General features: G+C 41.5%; 1 protein-coding gene across 3 annotated transcripts in view; it reads right to left on the bottom strand.

Moving 5' to 3' along the window:
- Positions 1-278: 278 nt before the first annotated feature.
- LOC144607631 (neurabin-2-like) overlaps positions 279-27,508 on the bottom strand; it is a 193,826-nt gene continuing 166,596 nt past the window's right edge. For all 3 annotated transcript variants that reach the window (XM_078424587.1, XM_078424588.1, XM_078424586.1), the window contains 5 exons: positions 19,310-19,465; positions 15,753-15,806; positions 11,529-11,758; positions 8,518-8,614; positions 279-4,658 (listed from right to left, as the gene is read on the bottom strand). In XM_078424587.1, coding sequence (XP_078280713.1) covers positions 4,605-4,658; positions 8,518-8,614; positions 11,529-11,758; positions 15,753-15,806; positions 19,310-19,465 — 591 coding nt within the window. In that variant the 3' untranslated portion in view covers positions 279-4,604. The remainder of the gene's footprint in view (positions 4,659-8,517; positions 8,615-11,528; positions 11,759-15,752; positions 15,807-19,309; positions 19,466-27,508) is intronic.

Raw genomic sequence — 27,508 nt, 5'->3', positions numbered from 1 at the left:
CTTCATACGAATTCATGCTACACCTCATGAAAAGATATGATATCATCGTTGAGGAAACGCTCAAATAAAATAGGTTTTGAGGGACTATTTAATTTTAACTTGGAGGGGAATAACATGTATGCCCAATTCTAGCAAAAAAATATCCTACAGACATTAAAAAAATCATCCAGTTTCTTTCATTTTTGACAACTCAAAGGATCCTCACTACACTACTTAAGAATCTATTGGACAGGTTTAATCAAATTTTAAAGATTAATGACTTCATATAAGCTAGATAATACCTTGTAACAGGAAATTTAATCAACATTCAGCTAACATGGTTGAAACCAATAAAAGAAACAATTTAACTTTTTTTCTGAAGTTGTATACATTTCACCAAATACAATTATCACAGATACACAAGTAAAATTAACCAATTGAAAATACAATCTCAAACAGTGGGCACAAGGCTTATGCAAACCAGTTGGCTATTGAAACCTCTAAATGGTAATAATCTGCAACAATAAAAGCATTTATCAAAAATCCAATATGGCTCAGTGTTGTCAACCTCTCCCTGCAACCGAAGGAGTCAAAACAAGGATTGAGTTCAATGTGTAACCTGCTGCTTCGATTCAACAGTTCAATCATTACTTGTGAAGGTTCATTGTAGTATCCAGGAAAGTTAACAGCTTTTTCTTTGCCCATCAAAAGGGAGGTGTGTCCGTGCTGGGGGATGTGGAATAATGTTCAAGTATTTGCAAGGCAAATTAACACTTTATTCCAGGGGCATGAACATGAGGCCTCCTCACTGTTCCATCCTTAACCCTGTCCTACCTTCCCCCTCTATGATACATCTCACGTTAAATTGCTAATTTAACGATAATTACAGTTGTCGGCTCTTGCTTGTCGTGAAATGGACACAGAGGGCCAATACTCATTCCACATCAGAGGGTTGGAGGCAAGGAAGCAGAGATGAGGCAAGGTTCCAGAACCTAGTTCCTGAGTTGCCGGGGCCAGCGTGTTGGTACAACACACAACCCAGTCCCTTCCACAATACCACAGATGGAAAAAGAATAGTCACATTTTGTAAGTAGCAGCTTTTAATATATTTTCTGTTTTTAAATATAATGCCTGGAAATTCTTACCTGTTTGGCCCTGCTAATTGCACTGTTTGCCCGGGGAATTTCAGTCCCATTGAACTGAAGCCAATGAAATGAATTTCAGAGGCCAAGTACAATGTACCATCACATCGAGCGGGCGACCCTGCCAGACAGGGATGAATTTCAAGGCAAATGCATTATCCTCATTCCTCCTGTCCTGCAGTGCCTTCTTTATCCAGAAGGGGTCAAGCAGATTGTGGCCAGACTCGTGTTGCTGTTTTTGTTGGGGGATTATTAACGGACTGCAAGTTGGTTCCTCCTGTGGTTCAGCCGGCCACTAGGAACACTTGGTGAAACAAAAGTTGAATGAGATGTCATCTGTCGGTGAGGATAAAAGTATTTTCATCAACTACTCTCAGTGCTGGAGTAGATGCTTGCCTTTCCAACAGCGCGTTTCAGTTGGTCTCGTGGGGTCGGTGGGAGCAAGTTGCCAAAAGCTGAGCTGGCCTCCTTGGGTAGAGTAGGTGTAGATCAACCATATTTATCTCTGTCAATATGACCTTCACCACATATCTTATGCATAACACACATTCCACCATGTATTCCAGTCCGGGATTTGGGTAGGACTGCAGCCACTGATAACAGCCTGTTCGTCCCGTGTTTAGTAGTCTGTAAGGTGATACGAGGAGTGCAACATTATGTGAACCCATGCTTACTCCGCATGGGTTTTAATACATGCTTTGTGGTTCACCTAATACTTTGTAATGGATTGATTACAAAACATGGTGTCAGAAGTGGGATACGAACCCACGCCTCCAAATTTCTAATCAATCCATTACAAAGTATTAGGTAAACCATAAAGCATTTATTAAAACCCATGCAGAGTCAACAATACATAATGTTGCACTCCTCATATTACCTTACAGACTACTAAACTAAGGGACAAGCAGACTGTTATTAGTGGCAGCAGTCCGACCCAAATCCCGGACTGGATTACATGGTGGAATGTGTATCATGCATAAGGTATGTGGTGAAGGTCATATTGACAGAGATAAATATGGTTGATCTACAATAGGTTCTAACCCCAACTTGGTGGGAATCTGAGCCTGCTGTTGGGAGTGGCAGGGCTGGAATTCAAGCCACCGGCAGTCGAGGGGTGTGTCACGCAGGCCGCTGTGTAACAGGAACAGAGGGGATTCAGGGGAGGGGGTTCAGGGGAGGGGGGCATGGGCACAGTTGAGGTGTTGTGCACCGCGGCTGGGTGCCAAGGGATGGGAAAATCAGCCGGAAGAAAATAAAAAAATAGGTGGATTCTCTTCACTGTTCATTTCAAGTGGGACGGGTATGTAATTTGGATATTTTGGAGGGAGATGTGGAAACGTGCAGACAACAGGGAATTTTCTTAGGCCATTGGATAGGCCCAGGACTGCAAGCCCAAACCCTTGAGGCCCACAGTTGAAAGGTGCTGTTCGATCTTCATCCTCCAGCTTTGATGCTGGTTACCTGTCTAATTATCTGGTTAGATACTAACTTAGATACAAAGTTAGATACTAACTTTGCCACGTTAGTGATTGGAACATGTTCTTCACGTATCAAGTGCCTTAGTTTAAATCTTTCTTCAATTTCTATTCATTTGGTGGCCCTCAAAAACAAAATCTTATCACCACGTGCTGCTTCCCAGTGTTGTTCCGGTGTGTTGGTGATGATAACTCTCGCCACTCGGTAGATGCTAAGTGTAGACAATAAATCGCTGAGGATTTGTTGGAAACATTCTACTGAATTACACTGTTAATTAAAATGAAACCCCGCTATGCATTGTGTTTCTGGGCAACGGACCAGCAGCTTGTCGATGACGCCTCAACGTCAACCTCGAGCCTATCTAGAGTTGTTGGCCGGACAAGCTAAAGCCGCTCCCTGGATTGGGTGCAATTGTGTCACGTAATGGATGGATAGGACATCTGTCTCGATAGGAAAAATGGTTGTGTAAACGGTACATCTATCTATTCAAACAGCAGCAAGCGCCCTTACACCATGCCAAACATACTCCAGTGATAGAATCGTTACAATATGCCCCCGTCGCTCCTCCCGGCATGGTGACAAGTGGGATCAAGGGCGGCAATGTCTTTCACACACCTGAGTGTTACTCTAGTCTCCAAATGGGAGGGGCAATTCTTTCCCTTATGATATGACTCAAGGTCGTCGAGATACCTCAACCTCGTTTGAAATGACAGTCAGACTGAAGAACTGATTTGTTCTTGGGCATAAACCTGTGACGATAAGAGGGTAGAGTTAGGTAAATCTCATTCTAAAATATATTCTCTGCTGGAATGGTTTATTAAGTATATTCCTTGCACTGGAATCCTCCATCCTGTGGAGAATTCATTCAGTCACAACATCAGACTCTAGCGTCTGTGATACACAGCTCCAGAAACGGATCGGACCGTGGGATAGTTCTTTTGTACAGTGCAGTCTGGTTCGCACATTTCATACTACAAATTACAAGGGCGTCAGCCAAACATCTACACAAACACTCACCTTTTTCTGTACATATGTGATGGCAATAAGTGGGAAGATCTACCAAGTATGGCACAATGAATAACAATAGGAATGAATGATAAAGCTTGGTAGATCTGAATAGATACAATAGAAAAACTGCAAAATGTAACATTTTCATTGTCTTTAACTTTGCAACCATTGACTTCATTAGTCCATAACAGTGACAATCATTCAACATTCCATTCCAAATGTTCTATATATGTTGTATATTCCACTTCATTTTCACCTGCTCATAAACAAATGAATGAAATTTGGTTTACAGTTCTTTTTAAAAATTACACATCTAAAGACAATCTTTGTTAAGACAGGTCCTGGTAACTTCACACTATGCAGATATAAAAGGACATCAGCTTTGTTAACATGGTGCCGCAATGCTTTTAATTACAGAATGAAATAAAATGGAAAGGTCAAAGAATGATTACATCATCTGTGACAAGAAATCACACATGGAACAAGAAAGGAAAACACGCTGTCTTCAAGGATTTGACTTGTGTCGTCTCACTCATGGCATAATGGCAAGCTCGACTTCCTGGTCGTCTTGAGCAACGAGTCATCAATGGCGTGTTACCAACAGAAACCTTGCAGTTTACTTTTGAAACGAGGATGCCCCTTGGTGAACATTCATTTGTTCGAGCCGTTTGATATTATTAAAACTCAATAAGCCGAATGGGAAATTACTAGTTCTGTGACTTGAGAAACAAGTCCAATCTAGTCAGACCAGTTCATTGCAGCCCATTCATAACGCACTGGACAAATTCAATTTGGCCATCTGTTCGAAAGTGACTTGGCAAATTGTTATATGTAAGACAATAATGCAAAAATTCCCTTAAACACAACCTCTTGCACTGGGTGCAACTGGCACAAACCTTTCAGAGGAGTACAAACAGGAAAAATGTCCATGTTTCAAGACCTGTTGCTCCTGCATGAAGGTTTATTTTAAGTACAGGTGATGTGATGCTATTTTCTTATCTAAATTGCATTGGAATTCTTCAGTGATTCTAAACTCGACTCCAGTTCCGTCACCTGCGAGAAGAGCAAATATTGGAAAATTGGAACATATTCACGTCAGCAGTCAGTACAAGAATATTCACGTCAGCAGTCAGTACAAAGCGGCACGGTGGCGCAGCGGTAGAGTTGCTACCTTACAGCGAATGCAGCGCCGGAGACTCAGGTTCGATCCTGACTACGGGTGCTGTCTGTAGGGAGTTTGTACGTTCTCCCCGTGACCTGCGTGGGTTTTCTCCGAGATCTTCGGTTTCCTCCCACACTCCAAAGACGTGCAGGTTTGTAGGTTAATTGGCTGAACAAATGTGTTTCAAAAAAAATTGTCCCTAGTGGGTGTAGGAGAGTGTTAGTGTGCGGGGATCGCTGGGCGGCGCGGACCCGGTGGGCCGAAGGGCCTGTTTCTGCGCTGTATCTCTAAAAAAAAAAACTAAAATATTACTGAAGTTTATTTTACGTTTAAAGTAAAGGTGGTCTGTGGAGAATTGCCTTCCCTTGGAGTAGGGTACTCTGGCTCTTATTTTTTTCGAAGACAGACTCAAAATGCTGGAGTAACTCAGCAGGACAGGCAGCATCTATGGATAGAAGGAATGGGTGACGTTTTGGTTTTTGTTTTGAATTTTGTTCACTGGATTTGGATTAATCTGCACTCTTCTAACAGATCATTAAGGGGTGACACCTGCAAGACAATATGCTTTCTTCTTGTTGAAAAAAATAGTAATGTAAGTTCCAAGAAATAATATGACTCAACAACATTCTATGCCATTACACTTAGTTGAGTTCAGAGGTACAGCATGGAAAAAGGCCCATGGGGCCCCCTGTCCATGCCCACCAACCATTGGTCACCCGTTCACACCAGTTCCATGTTATCCCACTTTCTAATCCACTCCTTATGGAGGAGTTAACCCACATCAACCTACAAACCCGCATGGCTTTGGGATGTGGGAAGAAACTGAAGCTCCTGGAGGAAACCCACGCAGTCATAGGGTGAACTTGCAAACTTTGCACAGACAGCACCCGAGGACATTTGCAATTACTGTTGCCTTTTAACCAGCATTGTTATAGTGGTTTGCTTGGGGTTATGAGCCCAAATTTTATCCCTAACTCCTAAATAGTACCTATGATATTCATTGTATTCCCCTTTTAATCAAGGCAGAAATTTGCGCATCACGACATCAAAGCACTGTTCAGCCAACGATTCACATTGGTTCTTTTAACACGTGTTCTGTCCAACAGGATTATTATATTATACTGCACTTGTTAAAGGTCTCTCACCAGCTAGAGTGTAGGCCTGACCTTCACCTTATTATAGACCTTTGAACCATCTTTATTCAGACTTTAACTTGCGCTAAATGTTATACAGGTAAATCCTTTACCTGTACTCTGTGGATGGCTTGATGTGATCTTTTCTTTGACTGGATAGCACGCAAGAAAAAACTTTTCACTGTACCTCGGTACACGTGACAATAATAAACAAAACTAAATTAAACTAGGATTGAACATGGGCGCTGTGAGGCTGCAGCTCCACCGGCTGGGCCACTGTGCAAGCCATTACAAAGAAACAAAATGCTGATGGATATCCAGGATTTACCAAGTGGATTACTAGTCCAGGATACTGTGCTCGCTTGTCCTCTGTGCATCAGATCCAGAACGCACTGAGGATTTTAGACAGGTGCAGTGATGTGCATTATATGCCTGGAGGCCGCTTGTGTGACCTGCCTTCCGCAGGCCACTGAAGATCACATTGTTGAATTACCGCATAGTATTGCCAGTGAGGATCACATTTGCTGCAATGCTCGTACTTGTGCTGCGATGCTCACAGTGTGTACGAGAGAACGTGTTACAGATTTTCAGTCTGCTTGTGGGATCTATACTTTAGGCCCTACAGATACAGTGCTGAAACAGAAAGTGCAGGGGTAACTCAGTGAGTCAGGTACCATCTCGAGAGGACATGGATAGGTGGCATTTTGAGTCGAGACCCTTCTTCAGCCCATTTTTGTCATAATTGTACAATTTATTGGTCCAATCCAATCATCTTCCCACCTTTCTAGTTCTCCACTTGTTTTCAAACCCCCGGGCATGTCTTCAGCCCTGGTTTCTGCTGAAAGGCTTCCCAGAAGCAAACAAGGCCTGGGCTTCATTCCCTGTTGAATCTTTGAGCTGTAGAACCAATATCTACATTTGACTTTGCAGAATGACATTCCTTTACAGGCACCGTCCAAAGTCAAGGCCACACCGTGCTTCTAAATCCTCAAGCATCTTCAGCCTTTCGATTACTTCATGGTTGACCTGAATGTTTCCCATTTTCAGTTTACATCTTCCTCAAAACTTTAACCAAATTACCAGCACAATTTCTGTGAATAAATCATTCAATCGTGAATGGTCTGGCTCTAAACTTTGAGGCAACGTCTTTGTGTCTCGTGCCCGTAAGAGGAAATTGTGTCGATCACTCCTCTGAAATCGCTTGTAGACACAAAATGCTGGAGTAACTCAGCGGGTCAGGCAGCAACTCTGGAGAGAAGGAATGGGTGATGTTTCGGGTCGAGACCCTTCTTCAGTCTGAGAAGGGTCACTCGTTCCTTCTCTCCTGAGATGCTGCCTGACCCACTGAGTTACTCCAGCATTTTGTGTCTACCTTCGATTTGAACCAGCATCTGCAGTTATTTTCCTACACTCTGAAATCGCTGAATTAATTAGGCACCTAAATAAAAATCACACCTTGAATGTTCTACATGCAAGAAAATATAAACATTCTGAGTGCAATCTGTCTCCATTGTTTAACCCTTGTGGCGCAGTCACTGTTTCAATCTCGGCTGCATTGTTGAACTCCCCTTCTTGTGACGTGTTAACCAAGGTGTGTACGAGGGAATGTGTTGCAGGAAAATGGGGGGGGGGGGAAGAATGGGACTGTTGACACTGCTCTAAGAGCCAGCATTAACTTGATGGCCCACAAGGCAGATTGACAGAAACTTGTTTGGAAGGGTGTCAAGGTGCTATGGGAATGAAGACAGGAGAATGGGGTTGAGAGAGAAAGATAGATCAGCAATGAATGAATGGCAGAGTAGACTCGATGGGCCGAATGACCTGCTTCTACTCCTATGACTGACTTACGAGTGCTTTCTGTGATGTAAAAAAATACAAGTAGTTGTGAATAGAGAACTACAGATTTAGCTTAATCGAAATGTCAGACCAAACCACTGCGAAATGGACCCGTTGTTAACTGTTCTTTGGGCACATGAATCACAAGGCATAGAAGGCTACGGGCTAAGTGCTGGAATATGGAATTAGTGTGGATAGGAACCTACTGGTCAGCATGGACGTGGTGGGCCAAATGGCCTGCTTCCATGCTATACGATGGATTAAAGGATAAACTGTGAACTTCGCTGTAATGACCTGTTATAAAATGGATTGTAAACATTCCATCAATTAAATTCTGTGCCACAGAACTGATCCACTCCTCTTTCCTCTATACTTAATATGTTTTAAAGAATAAAACGTTCATAATAAAATAATTTGAAGTATAAAGTATTGAGGAAATTATTGATATTTTAGGAAATTTACAATGCAATCTCTGTATAGAATTGACAAATTTCACTGAAGGACACAAAGTGTTGGAGGAATTGAGTGGGTCAAGCAGCATCTCTGGAGAACATGAACAATTGACGTTTCTAGTCGGGACCTTTCCTCAGACCTGAAACGTCAGCTATCGATCTTCTCCAGAGATGCTGCCTGACCCGCTGAGTTACTCCAGCACTTTGGGTCCTTTTGTGTAAACCAGCATCTGCAATTCCTTGTTTCTACAGTTTGACAAATGTCACTGACAAATTGATAATTTGCACAAAAATGTAACTGATAAATTTTCCATCGGCATCAGCCATACCTTATTCTGAAGTTTCTCAATCTCTTCTTTGTGTGAATTTTCAGTTTCTTCCAATGTTCTTCTTTGAGCTGTTTCCTTTTTCAGAAATTCTATTTCCCTAAAAGATACAACAGCCATGAAAAATGAACAATAACATACAAATTCTATACTCCTTGACAAAGTACAAGTTTATTTCTGTTATGCCATGTGTTATTTATGACTGGCAAAGTTAATAGATGGGACTTTAATATGCTTATATGATATTCCTCTACTTGCAAATGCCACATAGATATAAATAATTAGACTACCAGCTGCCACCTATTTGCACATGGGCATAATATGAATGTATTTAATATTTCCTTACAAGCTGAAAAGTCTATTCCTTCCATCTTGAATACTATGGAGGCAAGGATGTGCAGATGCTGGAACCTGCAGAGAACCTGCATTCTTGCTATTGAGGGCGTGCAGCGTAGGTTTACTAAGTTAATTCCCGGAATGGCGGGACTGTCATATGTTAAAAGACTGGAGCGGCACGGTAGCGCAGCGGTAGAGTTGCTGCTTTACAGCGAATGCAGCGCCGGAGACTCAGGTTCGATCCTGACTACGGGTGCTGCACTGTAAGGAGTTTGTTCGTTCTCCCCGTGACCTGCGTGGGTTTTCTCCGAGATCTTCGGTTTCCTCCCACACTCCAAAGACGTACAGGTATGTAGGTTAATTGGCTGGGTAAAATGTAAAAATTGTCCCTAGTGGGTGTAGGATAGTGTTAATGTACGGGGATCGCTGGGCGGCACGGACTTGGTGGGCCGAAAAGGCCTGTTTCCGGCTGTATATATATGATATGATATGATATGATGACTAGGCTTGTATACACTAGAATTTAGAAGGATGAGAGGAGATCTTATCGAAACGTATAAGATTATTAAGGGGTTGGACACGTTAGAGGCAGGAAACATGTTCCCAATGTTGGGGGAGTCCAGAACAAGGGGCCACAGTTTAAGAATAAGGGGTAGGCCATTTAGAACTGAGATGAGGAAAAACTTTTTCAGTCAGAGAGTTGTGAATATGTGGAATTCTCTGCCTCAGAAGGCAGTGGAGGCCAATTCTCTGAATGCATTCAAGAGAGAGCTAGATAGAGCTCTTAAGGATAGCGGAGTCAGGGGGTATGGGGAGAAGGCAGGAACGGGGTACTGATTGAGAATGATCAGCCATGATCACATTGAATGGCGGTGCTGGCACGAAGGGCCGAATGGCCTCCTCCTGCACCTATTATCTATTGTCTATAGAACGCAAAGTGCTAGTCACAGCGGGTCAGACAGCATCTCTGGAGGAGATTCGGCAATGGTTTGGGCCAGGACCCTTCATCAGAGTCATCCCGACCAGAAACATCACCTATCCATATCCTCCAGAGATGCTCCCTTACCTGCCGAGTTACTCCAGCACTTTGTGTTCTACATGATGAATGCCATGTTCCTTTCAATGTTCAACACGACTGGCAGGATAAATATGCATCAATGCACAACAGTAATTGCCTGATCTGAATAATGTTCAGCAAAGGCTCAGAAGCAAATTCCACCCACACACACAGATCGGAGATTGGCAGCTTTTTAATAATACAGAAGTCTGAAGCTGTACGGTTGAACGTAACAAACTCCACTACTAGTTCTTTAGTAAAATAACTGCAGATGCTGGTACAAATCAAAGGTATCATAAAATGCTGGAGTAACTCAGCGGGTCAGGCAGCATCTCTGAGACTACTCCAGCATTTTGTGATACTACTAGTTCTTTGTTCATCTGAACCTTGCTAACAATTTTAAGTGATTTTCACAAAAGGGAAAACAAGAAAAAGATACAAAGCCCTTGACATCCTCTTGAACATAGTGGGCAACTTATGTTTAAAGAACAATCATGGAGTCATGGAGCACAGAAACAGGCCCTTCGGACTAACTTGCCCATGCCAACCAAGATGCCCGATCTACACTAGTCCTGCCTGCCTGCATTTGATCCGTACCCCTCTAAACCTTTCCTATCCAGATACCTGTCCAAATATCTTTCAAATGTGATGGTACCTGGCTCAACTGCCTGCTCCCCTCTCATCCCATGTACCCATCTCCCCCTATGTGAATACGTTGCTCCTCAGGTGCCTATTAAATCTTCTCCTCTCATCTTAAACCTACGTCCTTTACGTCAATTTCAAGAACAATGAACCTGCACTCCTCCATAAGATCACCCTTCATCCTCCTGTACTCCAAGGGGTAAAGTCCTAGCCTGCCCAACCTCTACTTTTTAGCTCAGACCCTCAAGTCCTGGCAACATTTTCGTAAATCTTCCCTGTACTTTTTCCAGCTTAACAATATAATTCCCATAGCAGGGTGAGCAAAACTGAACATAATACTTCAAATGTGGTTTCACTAATGTCTTGCACAACTGTAACATTACATCCCAACTACTATACTCAATACCCTGACTGATGAAGGCCAATGTACCAACAGCCCTCGACCACCTTATCTACCTACGGCACCACTCATAAACAACAACAGCAGAAATGGTTTATCCTTTTGATAACTACAATGCTCTCCACTCTTCTCGCATACTAAAAAGAACTAAGTGGTTAGAAGGTATTTATTCACAAAATGCTGGAGTAACTCAGCAGGTCAGGCAGCATCTCAGGAGAGAAGGAATGGGCGACATTTCGGGTCGAGATCTTTCATCAGACTTCAAGTGGTTGGAATTTCAGGATGTAGTCTATTATCTGCTGGAATAGGCCACTTGACAGTTAATGAAGGGTCTCGACCCGAAACGCCCCCCATTCCTTCTCTCCAGAGATGCTGCCTGTCCCGCTGAGTTGCTCCAGCATTTTGTGTCTATCTTCAGTGCCAACCTGCATCTGCAGTTCCCTCTTACACAATGAACCCACCTGATTGTTGGCCCATTATAATTTTTAGTGCAAAGGGAAGTGATCCACTCCAACCACAACACACCCCGGGGAAATGAAGATAAAAATCTCCACCAGTTCTGCGGAGAGCATTTCTTACTTCTGCTGGTATTCCTTAATCAGGCGCTTTGCTTTGCTGTACTTCCTCTCCAGCGCCTGGTACTGAGCCTGTGTCTCCTTCAGATGCTCATCCACTGCCTGGCAGAGTGTTTGCGCTTCCATCCAGTAACTCTCCAGCTTCTCCATCCGCTCCTTGTTTTCCTCCACACTTTGCTCCAGCTGGACCTTCTCCATCCGCCAACGCATTTTCTCCTGTTCCGTCGAATGAAGCTGTGCAGAGACACAAACACAGCGTGAAAATAAGCACCCATTTAACCCGAAGCGCTGTGAAGAATGATGGCCCCTGCCCAAATTTACCTTCACACGTAATAGAGTTACATGGGCAGCACAGTGGTTCACTACCTGCCTTACATTGCCAGAGACCTGGGTTCAATCCTGACTACGGGTGCTGTCTGTGCGGAGTTTGTATGTTCTCCCTGTGACCACATGGGTTTTTCCGGGAGCTCCAGTTTCCTCACACATTTGGAAAACATTGTAGGTTAATCAGCTTCAGTAAAATTGTCCCAAGTGTGTAGGATAGTGTTAGTGTATGGGAATCGCTGGGCCAAATGGCCTGTTTCCATGCTGTATCTCTAAAACTAAAAGTTAAAAAACTAAAATAGACATTAAATGTACTCAGATCACTGATGTGATCTACTTCCATCAATAATGTACTCAATCACTTAGATAAGTGGCAGACTCAGTATGGAGTTTAAATCACTGTGCTAATGTTCAAACAGCAGATCACATATTTGCAATGCCAGTTCTCAACAGAGCCATTTTAATAAAATCCTCAAAGAACTTGGACAAAACTAAACAGCTCTGACCAGACAAGGTAAACATCACTGATGGGTATCCACCTATCACATGCCATGCTATATCCCACCCCACCCCTTTTCCAGCTTTCTCCCCCCTACTACAATCAGACTGAAGAAGAGTCCCGACCCAAAATGTCACCTGTCCATGTCCTCCGGAGATGCTGCCTGACCCGCTGAGTTACTCCTGCCCTTTCTGTTCTCCTTAATGAAGTCATTAGTTGTTTAAATTAAACAATTCAAAGATTTTGTTCAATAGTTAATTTGACGCAAATGCAAAAACCACTGTTGGTATAAAAGCACTTGCACAAAACTTAGCAGCTTTAAGCGGACAAAGAAAACATTACTGATGTGTATCAAAATTGTAAGTTCTTAGGAGAAAATTAGCAAGCCAAGCAAGTTTTAAACCAAGAACTACTGTCTGAGCTACATATTGATCACTTGCTAAATGCATTAGTCATAGCGAATCAGATGATCCACGCATATTCATTATTGATCTTTAAGAGTTACATGTTCTCCAGTAAAAGATATGCTTTTATGCCACAGGCAGCAAGCATCTCAGGAATGGGGAACATAGTAGGCTTGATTAAAATTACTTGACAGGAGAGTGGCAAACTCTGAGGATTGAGGAAGGATTTTGCCTGCTTAAAATAGGAGTCAGAAGCTGGCACGGATAAATACAATAAAGCAGCACTTCGTCTTTAAAGAGATGCCTTTGCCACAGTACTTTCACTGGGAAAAAGGAGGCAAGCAATGCCAGAGCTTGCTGGATTATATAAATCGTGTTAAGAAAGAAAAGGAGGTACGTTATAAGCTGTTGGTATGATAATGCAAGAAGGTATCAATATGCAATATTGATAATGCAAGAAGCTGGTGGCACAGAGGTGCAGCGGTACAGTTGATGCCTGATAGCTCTGGAGGCCCGGGTTTGATCCTGACTACGAATGCTGTCTGTACAGAGTTTGTACGTTCTTCCCGTGACCACGTGAGTTTTCCCCAGGTACCCCGGTTTCCTACCACATTCCAAAGACGTACAGGTTTGTAGGTTAATTGGATTCGGTAAGATTGTAAATTGTCCCTAGTGTGTGGCTGGTGTACGGGATTGCTGGTCGGCGTGGACTCGGTGGGCTAAAGGGCCTGTTTCCGCGCTGTGTCTCTGAACTCTAAGCTGATAAAGAAGTGGTACAAAAGGGGAGAATGGGAATAGAGTGATGTCAAAAGATTTCCACAGGGGGCTGTTAAAAAACTGGTTCAGCTGATTGGTGGATTGAGAGAACATGGTTGACGTGTGTGAAGCCAGTAAAGTAGCATTGGGATTTTCAAAGAAAACTGAGTTTGTCAGAGCAAGGGCAAACCAGGGGGGTTGCTGGGTTACGAGATATGATTAAAATAGATAATGAGGGATTAGAAATGCCAATGGCAGAATGGGGTTGATGAGAATGGTCTGTGAAGTCTATGCAGTTTCTATGTCATCCAAAATATATGAGAGATGCATGGCATCTTCATGCAGTGAACCATCAGGTTCATGTAAGATTCAATGGGAGTCCCATCCTGCACCTCCCTAGGGTTGGTGGGTGAGTCGTAGGCTTCAAGACTCAGCCAACTGGCAAAGGCTCATGGGAATGTACAGGGTGCCCTGGGCAATCAGCCAGTAAGCTTGAACACAATGTCACAAAGCTTACAGGAGTTCAGCTTGGGCTTGTGTTAAGACCGCGTGTCGCCCGCTCTGTGCAAAGAGGCAGCTCCGTCAACACAAGCCTGGTGGCCACCATCGTGGTGAAAAACCATCTCTGCTGCCAAGGAAGCTACAACTGTTGCTAACTCGGCTCTGAAGACCAATATGGACAGGGAATGCCAAAAAGGAGGCACACAAAGTGAATTTCCAATCCATTCCAAGCTACTTTTTCACCAAGGACACATAACCAGTGAGGTCATGTTCCCAGTCAATAAATGATTAGCTCAAGATATTGATTAAAGCAATGGAACAATATGCACTGTACTTACAGACTGGCAGTAATGCTTGGTCAGAATGGATATGAAGTCATTGCAAATTAAGCACATTACCCAGTCTGAAAAAGCTCCACTCCTTAAATGAGCTTTGGCAATCTCCCCCTAATCCAAGACCATAACATCTTAACGCTGGAACAAAAGCTGTTCAAATGGCAAATCCAATGCATGCACTTGAGTAGCTTACACGCCAGTGGTAGGAATATTGAAGGTAGGCACAAAATGCTGGAGTAACTCAGCAGGACAGGCAGCATCCCTGGAGAGAAGGAATGGGTGAGGTTTTGCGTCGAGACCCTTCTTCCAGAGAGTTCAGCAACATCCTCTCACTGCTCCCCCTGTGATTCCTCCATCCCTCTCCTCAAGGTATGAATATTGACTTCTCTAACTTTTGCTTTCCCTCTCTCTCCATCCCTCCCCCTTCCTAGTTCTCCGACCAGTCGGACTGTTCCCCTGATTAAACGTTATCTCTGTCTGCTTTGCTGTCACCTTTTCCTAGCTAATAATGATTCTACATTTTCCTTGAACCTCATTGCCTTTGATGTCTCATTTTCACACCTTACACTTCCTTATCTCCCGACTCTCAGTCCGAAGGAGGGTCTCGACACGAAACGTCACCCATTCCTTCTATCCAGAGATGTTGCCTGTCCCACTGAGTAACTCCAGCATTCTGTGTCTTTAATCCATTGCAAATCCATATTCAAAATATTATACAGGTTTCTGAAACATCGTGACAAAATGTATCATGCACAAAGCGCGGTTTTACGTGCCAGCCTTCTCTTCACCTGTAATGGTTGGAAACAAATGATGGTACCACAAAATGCTGGAGTAACTCAGCGGGTCAGGCAGCATCTCAGGAGAGAAGGAATGGGTGACGTTTCGGGTCATATCATATCATATCATATATCTACAGCCGGAAACAGGCCTTTTCGGCCCTCCAAGTCCGTGCCGCCCAGTGATCCCCGTACATTAACACTATCCTACACCCACTAGGGACAATTTTTACATTTACCCAGCCAATTAACCTACATACCTCCGAGACCCTTCTTCAGACTGATGTCAGGGGGGGCGGGACAAAGAAAGGATATAGTTGGAGACAGGAAGACAGTGGGAGAACTGGGAAGGGGGTGGGGAAGAGAGGGACAGAGGAGCTATCTAAAGTTAGAGAAGTCAATGATCATACCGCTGGGCTGTAAGCTGCCCAAGCGAAATATGAGGTGCTGTTCCTCCAATTTGTGGTGGACCTCACTATGACACTGGAGGAGGCCCTTGTCAGAAAGGTCAGACTGGGAGTGGGAGGGGGAGTTGAAGTGCTGAGCCATCGGGAGATCAGGTTGGTTAAGGCAACCTAAACAAATGATCTTCACTCCTGTCAATGTAAACATCACCAAAAGCAGAAAACGTACCTTTCTTTTCAGTTGCTGAATCTCGGCTTCGGTTACAGCGTGTTTTATCTGAAGCTGGCAATAAAACACAATATAATCACTGATATTACTGGCAGTCATGTCCTGTTCGTTCATCTTCTAGCCATCTGCCATGACATTTTACCCACCCACTCAAGACCAATATTACGTAAAGAATGGACACCAGTGCAAATTCGAAGGTTTCACAAAATGCTGGAGTAACTCAGCAGGTCAGGTAGCATCTTTGGAGAGAAGGAATGGGTGACATTTCGGGTCGAGACCCTTCTTCAGACTGACGTCAGGAGGGGCGGGACAAAGTTGACTCGGCAAGAGTGGGGTGTAACGACAGTCCCAAGGAAAGGTGACCTGCAATTTCCAGGCTCCTTTGAACCTCTGATTCCACCCACAAGGCACTTTAGCTGCGACCGAAGACTCTGTTTAGCCCAGTTAGTTCCATTGTAAAAACACTGGAGAGATGCAAAGGGGAAGGACCTCTGGCAGATTAGCAACTCTTGTATCCGTCACCACCAAGGACTGGCAGCTACGTGTACGGCTCACAGGATCCACGTCATCACTTGTCAAGACTTTTTCCGTAGCACCTTTGAAACATATGTTCTTCAATGCGTACAAAGTCAGGGCAGCAGGTGCCTCAGCACATCACCTCCCACGTACCACCATGGACATGTGTTGTTTCCCCTCATCATTGCCAGGTTAAAATGTTGAACCTTTTAAAATTTCGAAATTAACTTCGTAAAAAAAACCATGTACATGACAAAAACCGTGCAGAAACTCTTCATACACGCTCAGTGTCTATATTTTTCCATAATGTGATACCCAGTAATGTTAGTATGAGGGCAGCAGAGGTGGGCAGCATTGTTGTGCAGGGGTAGAATTGCTGCCTTACAGCGCCAGGGTCTCGGTTTGATCCTGACTACAGGTGCTGTCTGTACGGGGATTGGACATTCTCCCTGTGATCGCGTGGGATTTCCCTGGCTGCTCTGATTTCCTCCCACACTCCCACATCAAAGACGTGCAGGTCTGAAGGTTAATTGACTTCTGTAAATTGCCCCGAGTGTGTCGGATAAGGTATGGGTGATCGTTGGTCAGTCTGAACTCGGTGGGCCGAAGGGCCTGTTTCCATGCTATATCTCTAAAACTAAACCTAAAAACTGTCTTTACACAAAACACTCTTGCCACTCCTATGGCTTCCTGGGGTGATATCCCTTCCCTTAATATGATATCAATATGAACATTGACTTCTCTAACTTTAAGTAGCCCTTGCTTTCCCTCTCTCTCCATCCCCTCCCCTTTCCAAGTTCTCCCACCAGTCTTATTGTCTCCGACTACATTTTATCTCTGTACCGCCCACTCCCCTGACATTGGTCTGAAGAAGGGTCTCGACCCGAAACGTCACCCATTCCTTATCTCCAGAGATGCTGTCTGACCCACGGAGTTACTTCAGCATTTTGTGTCTATCTGTGATATCCTTTTCCTTGTTTGAGGGGAAGGGGGTCCCCACTGGACAGCCCCTCAATGTCCAGCTGCGGAAGGACCCTAGACTGTGGTCTAGGGTCAACAAAGCCCCAACAAAGCATTTGCATTTGCTGCATCAAGCTTCAGCGAGTCCCTCACCTTGTACTCCTACAGTCTGAAGTGGGCCATTCAGCAACATTCCCGTATGGACATCTCACTGTGCTGGGACACCAACAAGTTTTGGGCAGGACAAAGAGAGTATTTCACTGAATTAATGGTTCTCCAGCTGCACTTGATGTCTAGCTCGGTGTGTTCCTGGGAACAGCCCATAAATCAGAGAATCCTCTGTTGCAGATTTGTTCTGGATTAACCACGACAAGGACCCTTGCATCGTCCTCCCGACCACCTTAGCGAACACACGCTCTGCAAAGAGATGGGCGACCATCTCCTCTCTAAAGGTTGGAACTCTACACCAAACAGCGTTATGAGAGCACATTCACTGCAGATCGATAAGACTCAGTACCATCACCTTCTCCACACAATAATGGAGACCTTGTTAAGGCAAGCATTCAAACAGAAGGTGCTGGTGGAGACAGATATGATAGTGGCATTTAAGAGCTTTTGGATAGGCATATGTATATGCAGGGAATGGAGGGATATGGATCACATGCAGGCAGAGGCACGATACATTAACTTGGCATCATGTTTGGAGCGGACATTGTGAGCCGAAGGGCCTGTTGTATTGCTCTATGTATCTATTGCTCACCCATTATTGTCCTTGTCCAACAAATGGTTGACTCAGGAGGTCAATGCAGTGGGTGTTTAGCAGTCAAGTACCTAGGACGGGTCTGGAGTAACTACAGGCAAGGCTGCCTGTGGGTGACAAATTCTCTCCCCCGATGGACATTGCGCTACCCACGAGTCTTCCCAACAATTCATAGCATCTGTGGTCTTCATAAGTAAGACCAGTTGTTTAAATGCCACATCTGTTTAAGGCTGTTTAAGGCTGGCTTTTTGAATTGTTTAAACTAGCTATATTGTTGATACAAGGAACTGCAGATGACAGTGTACAAAAAAAGACACAAAGTGCTGGAGTAAGGCTGCATCTGAAGAAGGGTCCCGTCCCGAAATGTCACCTATTCATGTTCTCCACAGATGCTGCCTCTGAGTTACTCTACCACTTTGTGCAGCGAGTTGTTTAGTTAAGACAAGTTGCTTAGCTAACTACTTGAGTAGTTGTTTAGCTGACTAGTTGTTTTGTTGTTTAGCTGACTAGTTGTTTAGTTGACTAGAAATTTAGTTGTTGACTAGTTGACTACTTGTTTTGCTGTTTAGTTGCTAGTTGTTTTAGACTAGTTGTTAAATTCCACAGTTGCCTTGGTGGGATTTTAAGTCGGGTCTCAGAATCTTAGTCCAGTCCTCTAGATGTGAAGCCCACTAGTTCATCTGCTACAATAATAGCCAATACAGGATTCATCCAACCATCACAGGTTGCCAGCTTAAAACCAGCAGATAAGTACATTGGTGACTGAGGCTCTATCAGGTTGCAGCAAGCATGGTTAACCATGGGGAGGTCCAGCAAGGCACCCATCTGGAAGACTCAACCAGCTCACCTGAGCCCTCTAGGGGCTGGCCGCTGATTAACTAGCACAACCTTAACAATCAGCAATGGCAGAGGAGGAGAAAATGTACAGGAGCCAATATGATCAAAATAAATGGGCATTAAACATGGAAAATTGGCGCAGTTGGTAGAGCTGCTGCCTCACAGCACCAGAGACCCAGATTCGATCCTGACCGCAGGTGCTCTCTGTGCGGAGTTTGCATGCTCACCCGGTGATGGCGTGGTTTGCCTCCAGGTGTTCCAGTTTCCAACCACATCCCAAAGGTGCTGGGTTTGAGGTTTAATAAACCTCTGTAAAATTGGCCCGAATGGGTAGGGTGTGGATGAGAAAGTGGGACAACATAGAACGGGAGATCGATGGTCAGCGTGGACTTGGTGGGCAAAAGGGCCTGTTTCCAGGCTGTTCCTTTCAATCAAAGCAAAAACATTGTGCAGAATGCTTGACAGATTATCAAGTGCTTCCTACCTCCTTGAACTTGAGCACCAGCTTCTCAGGATCCAGCTCCACCGGAGAAAGCATATCTTCATTCTCCGCTAGGTCGAAAACTTCAATGGCCATGTCGTTGTTAGCGAACATGGGGCTCATCTCTTCTTCCTCGTCGTCTGTTGCGTACTCTCCTGTCTGGTGATGACATGAATGTTTCATGAGCCATGTTTGATCTTCCATCAAAATCAGTCAACAGACCGAGATTACTAAGAAACAGATACTAATATCAGGGATATTACTTATTCAATGGAGACACAAAGAACTGCAGTGAAACAGTAGGTCAATGATAGAGGTGCTGCCTTACAGTGCCAGAGACCCGGGTTCAATCCTGACTACCGGCCGCATGGAGTTTGTACGTTCTCCCTGTGACCACGTGGGTTTTCTCTGGGTGCTCGGGTTTCCTTCAAAACTTTTTTTTTTTTCTGAATAAATTTTTTATTGGAGATAGGTACATAACCTGTTTACATCTTTACAGTCATACATTTTTAAATTGATAATATTGTCAATTATTATTATATTGTCTCCAATACCTTTTGCCCCTTTTTTTTTTAAACTAGATAGAACTAAAGAACTAGATGAAGTAAAGAAAGAAAAAAGAGAGAAGAAAAATAAAAACAAAAACAAAAACAGATTATAAAGATAAGGAAAAAGTTAGTTAAAGAAGAGTGGAGAAATTTATTAAAATAACAAAAACTTCATTCGAGATATATTCGTACATTTCAAAGTATAGCATTTCATCCATTCTTTAGTCCGAGTGCTAGTCAGGTTCCTGTGCTGAACCATTCTGACCCTTTAAGTAATCAATAAAAGGAGACCATATTCCAATAAATAATTCCTGTTTATCCAACAGGGAAAATCTGATTCTTTCCACGTTTAAGGTCTCCGTCATTTCTATAATCCACATTTTGATTGTGGGGGACGTAGGGCCTTTCCAAAATTTTAGAATTAATTTTTTTCCTGTTATTAAACTATAATCCATAAAGTTTCTTTGTGTTGTTCTAAATGTTTGATTTAATTCTAATATTCCGAGTATAATTAATTTTGGATCTGGGTCCAATTGTGTGCTGGTTACTTTAGATATTATGCTAAAAATATTTACCCAGAATTTTTTAATTTTTATACAGTTTGCAAACATATGAAATAATGTAGCTTCTAAATGTTGACATTTATCACATTTAGGTGAGATATGTTGGAAAATTTTATGTAGTTTTGTTTTTGAATAGTGTAACCTATGTATTACTTTAAATTGTATTAGAGAATGTCTGGCGTTTAGTGAACACTGATGTATATGTTGCAAACTTTCTTCCCAAGTATCTTTCGTAATTACTTGGTTTAATTCTTTTTCCCATTTTTGTCTGTATAAGTCCGTGGAGGGAATGTCACTGTCTAATAAGATATTATATATATAAGATATTAATTTTTCTGTATTAGGATGTTTGTTCCAACATTCATCAAGAATTTCTGAATTTCTAATTCGAAAATTTTGGGAGTTCGATTTTACATAATCTCTAAGTTGAAGATATCTGAAATAATCATTTCCACGAAGACCATAAGTCTGTTGCAACTCCTGAAATGTCAGAAAAGTGCCTTCCTTATAAAGTTGTCCCATATTTTTAATTCCATAATCCTTCCATTGTGTAAAACCCCCGTCTACCCATGAAGGCTTAAACAAAGGATTATTCACAATTGGAAGAAAAAGTGATAAATTATCTAATTTTAATGTCTTTTTTAATTGTTTCCAAATTCGTATAGCACTAAATATTATAGGGTTTTCCCTATAAATTTTTTTGTTTAATTTAGACGTAGCAAATAATATCGAACCAATATCAAAAGGCAAACAATCTTCCTTTTCCATTTTTAACCAGTCTGGTTGATGATCTATTTCTTCCAACCAGAAATTCATATTTTTAATATTAACTGCCCAGAAATAAAACAAAAAATTGGGTAAAGCCAGGCCTCCATTTATTTTTGATTTACACAAGTGTCTTTTGTTTATCCTATGATTCTTATAATCCCAGATAAAATCATTAACAATAGAGTCCAATTTTTTAAAAAAGTTTTTTGTCAGATATATCGGAATTGTCTGAAAAAGGTATAATATTTGCGGTAAAAAAATCATTTTTATGGCATTAATTTTGCCAACCATTGAGATAGGGAGTGTTTTCCAATATTGAATATTCTTATGTAGTTTGTTCAGTAATGGGGGGAAATTTGCTTTAAATAATGATGTATATATCTTAGTTACATAGATACCTAGATATTTAAATTTTTCATTTACTATTTTAAATGGAAATTGTTGTATTATCTGTTTATTATGTTCCCTTATTGGCATAATTTCGCTTTTATTCCAATTTATTCTGTATCCTGAAAGTGAACCAAATTGGGTTATTAGCTTTAATAAGTTTGGAATACTAATTTCTGGTTTTGTAATGTAAATTAATACGTCATCTGCGTATAGAGAAATTTTATTCACTGTGTCCTTTGTGTTATATCCATGTATTTCCGGATGCCCCCTAACTCTTTCTGCCAGTGGCTCAATAGCAAGCGCAAATAATAATGGGGATAACGGGCATCCTTGTCTACAACCTCTAGATAGGCTAAATTTCGATGACAACCTTTGGTTTGTAAATATTCTGGCCGTGGGATTTGTATATAACAGTTTTATCCATGTACAGAATTTCTCCCCTAGCTGCATATTTTCCATCACCGAAAATAAATAAGACCATTCAACCTGATCAAATGCTTTTTCAGCATCAAGTGAGATTATTGCTAGATCTTCATTAATAATTCTCTTGGAATATATAATATTAAATAATCTTCTTAGATTATAGTATGAATATCGTTTCTGAATGAAGCCTGTTTGGTCAGGGTGTATTAATTTATTCATCACTGTACTTAATCTATGCGCTAGTATTTTAGTTAAAATTTTTTGATCTGTATTTAAAAGTGCAATTGCTCTGTATGATCCCGGGTCTTCCGGATCTTTATCAGCTTTAGGAATAAGTGTTATTATAGATTCATTTAGAGTATCTGGAAGTTTCTGTTGAGTATATATATACTCATACAGTCTATGTAAACGTGGGCTAAGCAAATCATAAAATTTTTTATAAAATTCGGAGCCTAAACCATCTGGTCCTACTGCTTTACCATTTTTTAAAGAACCAATAGACTCCTCAATATCCTTTATCGTAATCTCCCTTTCTAGTACTTCTCTATCTTTTGAATCTAAACCTTGTAAATTACATTTTTTTAAAAAGTCTGCTATTCCTTCTGATTGTGCTACGGTTTTAGTTGAATAAAGGTTCTGATAATATTGGAGAAATCTATCATTTATGTCCTTGGGCATTTTTAATAATTCTCCTGTCTCTGTTCTAATTTTCTGAATTATTTTTTCCCCTTCCATTTTTCGTAACTGACGTGCTAATAGTTTTTGTGGTTTGTCTCCAAATTCAAAATGTAATTGTTTTGTTTTTTGATAAAGTTTTATTACTTGTTCTGAATACATTTTATTTAGTTTATATTTCAATACAGCAATTTTATTATGTTTTAGAGTAGATGGCATTCTCGCATTTTCTATATCTAGTTGTTTAATTTCACTTTCCAATGTTTGTTGCTTAATCCTGTTCTCTTTATTATAAAAAGCTTGAGCAGAAATTAATGTACCTCGCACATACGCTTTAAACGTTTCCCACATAAGAGAAATAGGTGTGTCGGGGTTGTCATTTACTTCAAAAAATATTTGAATCTGTTTAATAATATATTCCTGGCATGACTTTTCGTTCAAAATTTGTGGGTTAAATCTCCAATATGCTTGTTTCTCGGACATTCCATTTAATTTAATCATGAATGTTACCGGTGCATGATCTGAAATTATAATGTTATGGTATTTTGAATTATAAATAAATGGAATAAACGTAGAGTCAACTAAAAAATAATCTATTCTTGAGTATGTTTTGTGTACTGGTGAGTAAAATGAATATTCCCGTCCAGTTGGGTTTTCTATTCTCCAAACATCCTTAATATTAGTGGTATTAATAAATGAATTTAGAAATACACTTGATTGAGATTTTACTTTTTTTTGCATTGATGATCTATCTAAGTATGAATCTAATGTACAATTGAAGTCTCCTCCAATTATTAATTTATATTGTGTAAATTCAGGAATTTTATTAAATGTTTTATTAAAGAACATAGGGTTATCAAAATTAGGCCCGTAAACATTAAGAAGGATCACTTTTTCTCCATTTAACTCTCCAACTACTATAATATATCTACCATCAATATCCACTATTGTTGAGGAGTTCTTAAAAGGTATTCCTTTACGAATTAGTATTGCAACTCCTCTGGCCTTGTGGGAAAAGGAGGAATGATATGATTCAGCAATCCACTTAGCTTTAAGTCTATATTGAGATTCCTTCTTAAGGTGTGTTTCTTGAAGAAATATTATATCAGTTTTAATTAAATTTAGATGTGCCAAAACTTTACCTCTCTTAATTGGTTCATTGATTCCCTTGACATTCCAACTACAAAATGTTATTCCCTGACCCCCTCTTGTCATATTAATGTCTTGCATATTGTTTCTAAGGTGGTCTATAACCGAGCAGAAGGTACAACACACAGAACCCGACCCTGCTCCCGAACATCAAATAGATGAATTTAAAATCATATACATCGCTCTTCCGAGCACATCTCCTTGTATTTGTCTTACTTTTCCATTCAAACATTAAATTATAAAAATATTTAAAAAGAGAAAAGTGATAGAGTTGATTAATATAGGGTGAAAGAAAAGTAACTACCTCTACAATTGGTGTAGTTAGTGATAGCCACACTAACGTGGCTAGAATTCTAAAGACTTCCGTAGCCTTTGTAAAAAAAAAAAATTCCAGCTCCGTGCGCAAAGAGAATAAAGGGTTATTTCTAACATTCATATCTCTTCTTTGGGAGTAACAAACTTATTTACTTACCCATACATACATACACCCGATATACACATATATATATATATACCTCCCCATATGTATGCATACATAAGCACGTAACCTTGCAGAAAAACTTATGAACAGCAAAAATTCACTACGTTTATTCTCTACCTATCATATTAATTTTTTCCGCTGAATCCATGATTAGTAAACAGCAAAAGCAAAAAAGATCACGGTTTTATCCAATGTCCTCCATCCATTTCGGTTTCCGGATATCCTCAAAGCTCTTAAAAGAACTTTAAAGGTCCTTTTAGATCTAGCAGGACTCCTAAGGAGTAGTGTAAATTCTTCAGTCTATGCTCGTGTTACCGACATCTTTAGCATATTCCAGTGCTTTTTCGTAGTCTGTAAAAAAATGCTCCTTGGACTTGTAGGAGACTCTTAGTCTTGCGGGATAAAGCAAACTGTATCTCAAATCAGGTACCTTCTTCAGAATTCTCTTTGTCTCAATAAACTGCACTCTTTTATTGTAGACTTCTGCCGAGTAATCTCGGTAAATACTGAATCTCGCACCTTCAAAAAGGAGCTGTCCGCCTCGAACCATTTTCTTCATTATATCATCAAATTCATGATCCAGTTGCACCTTTACGATAATTTGTCTTGGATGGGCATCATCCTTTATACGTTTTCGCTGCACTCTATGAGCTCGACCGAGTGAAGGTTTGTAATCCAATTTTAAGACTTTTTGTAAAAGGTCTGCCGCAAAATCCCGAGTACCCATTTCTTTCTCACTTCCTTCTTTCACCCCTACAATTCTTAGATTCTTACGTCTTTGACGCCCCTCCAAATCGACACATTTATCACCTTCAAAACTTTAAACACTTACAGGTTTGTAGGTCAATTAGCTTCGGTAGAATTGCAAAATGTCCCTAGTGTGTCGGATAGTGCATGTGTACGTGGTGATTGCAGGCCAAAGAGCCTGTTTCTGCACAGCATCTTTAAAGTGTAAAGTCTAAACTTCAGTTGCTGGAGCCTTGATCAAACACAAATTGCTAGAGCAACTCAGCGGGTCAAGCAGCATCTGTGGAGGAAAATGGACAGGTGACGTTGAGGGTCAAGGCCCTTTAACAGATTGATTGTAGTAGGGGGTGAGTAAGTTGGAAAAGAGAGGCGGAGTGGGACAAAGCCTGGTAAGTGATTGGTGGTTACAGGTGATTGACAAATAGGTGGACAAAGGCTAGAGATGAAAAGGAGACAAAGAGGTGTCAGATAAGGAGAGAAGAGTGAAATAAGAGTGAGAAAAGTGTCAGCAATATCCATTTGAGAGTCATAGAGCAGCACAGATACAGGCCCTTCGGCCCCACATTGCCCATGACCACAAAGATGCCCCCATCTACACCAGACCCACCTGCCCGCACTTGTTGTTTTATTACCTGCCTCAACTACCTCGTTCCATATACCCACCACCCTCTGTGTGAAAAAGGTGCCCTTCAGATTTCTATTAAATCTTTCAACTCTCACCTTAAACCTATGTCCTCCTGTACTTGATTTCTTTACTCTGGGTAATGTTTTATTTTTAATTGTCTACTGTATATCGTGTTGTTATCCTTGCGAGCAAAGCTCCAAGGCAAATTCCTTGTATGTATAGATACTTGGCTAATAAAATTTATGCAATTCAATTCAAGACTCTGTTCAATGATCCAATCTATTCCCCTCATGATCTTATACACCTTTATAAGATCATCCCTCATCCTCCTGTACTTTAAGGAATAAAATCCTCGCCTGTCCAACCTCTCCCTATACCTCAGGCCCTTAAATCCTGGCAACGTCCTCGCAACTCTTCTCTATAATCTTTCCAGCTTAACAGTATACTTCCTATAGCAGGATGACCAAAACTGAACATAATATTCCAAATGTGGCTCCACCAACATCTTTTACAGCTGTAACATAACATCCCAACTTCCATACAATGCAATCTGATGAAGAGCAATGTACCAAAAGCCTTCTTGACCACCCTATCTACCTGACATCACTTTCAAGGAACTATGTGCCTCAACTCCTCGATCCCTCTGCTCTACGACACTCCCCAGGTCCCTGTCATTCACTGTGAAAGTCCTGCCCTGCTCTGGCTTCCCAAAATGCAACAGCTTGCACTTATCTACATTAAACTCCATTAATTATTCCTCAGGCCACTTGCCCAACTGATCAAGATCCTGCTGTAATCTTTGATAACCTTCTTCACTACCTACAAAACCACCTACTTTAGTGTCATTTGCAAACTTACTAATCATGCCTTGTACATTATCATCCAAATCATTGATATAAGCGACAAACAGCAATGGGCCCAGCACTGATCCCTGAGGCACACCACTAGTCACAGGCCTCCAGTCCACAAAAATAACCTTCTACTATCACCCTCTGCTTCCTTCCAATTTTCTATGCAGTCGACTAGCTCTCACTGGATCTTATGCGATCTAACCTTCCAGGGCAACTTATAACGTGGAACCTTATCAAATACTTTGCTGAAGTCCACAAAGACAATGTCTACTGCTCTGCCCTCATCAACCTTTTTGGTTACTTCTTCAAAATACTCAGTCTTGAGGCAAGATCTCCCATGTTGATAACCATTCTGACTCTCCCCAAACACCCCCTGTCTATCCAAATGCATACATTTCTTATCCCTCCGAATACTCTCCAGTAACTTGCCTACCACAGATTTTAGGCTCACTGACCTATAGGTCCCAGGCTTTTCCATACAGCCCTTCTTGAATAGAGGCATAATATTAGCCACCCTCCAATCCTCCAGCACCTCACCCGTATCTAATGACGATTCAAGATGAATGTATTTGTCAAAGAGGAAAGAAGGAGCGAGTGTTCACAAAGTTTACACAACGGAGGATGTGATCAGACATTTTGGATCTGTGGAATTTACTGCACACTGCTTTTTGTTTTATTTCTTTCTTTCTGCTTTATCTCCACACTCATGCAAAAGAGAATGTGCAGTGCCATGGTGACATTTATATATAAGTGAAAGGAAATATACCAAACACACATGACTGAGTGGAGTTGCTCCAATCCACGGTATTCTTTCACTTAGAAGTATGCCGAATCACAGAAACTGAAAATTCACACCACACACACACACACACACACCGGCATTTCATATCTCCGACAACTGAAAAAGAGCTACTTAACCATATTACATCTTCATCAGTCAGGAGGAGTCCATGTACCATGTGTATGTGGATGTGTGAGGTTG

The sequence above is a fragment of the Rhinoraja longicauda genome, chromosome 29, assembly GCF_053455715.1.
Source record: "Rhinoraja longicauda isolate Sanriku21f chromosome 29, sRhiLon1.1, whole genome shotgun sequence".
In the NCBI taxonomy this organism is placed as follows: Eukaryota; Metazoa; Chordata; class Chondrichthyes; order Rajiformes; family Arhynchobatidae; genus Rhinoraja; species Rhinoraja longicauda.
Note: the sequence above shows the minus strand (reverse complement) of the source record. Positions and strands in the feature narration are given on the sequence as shown.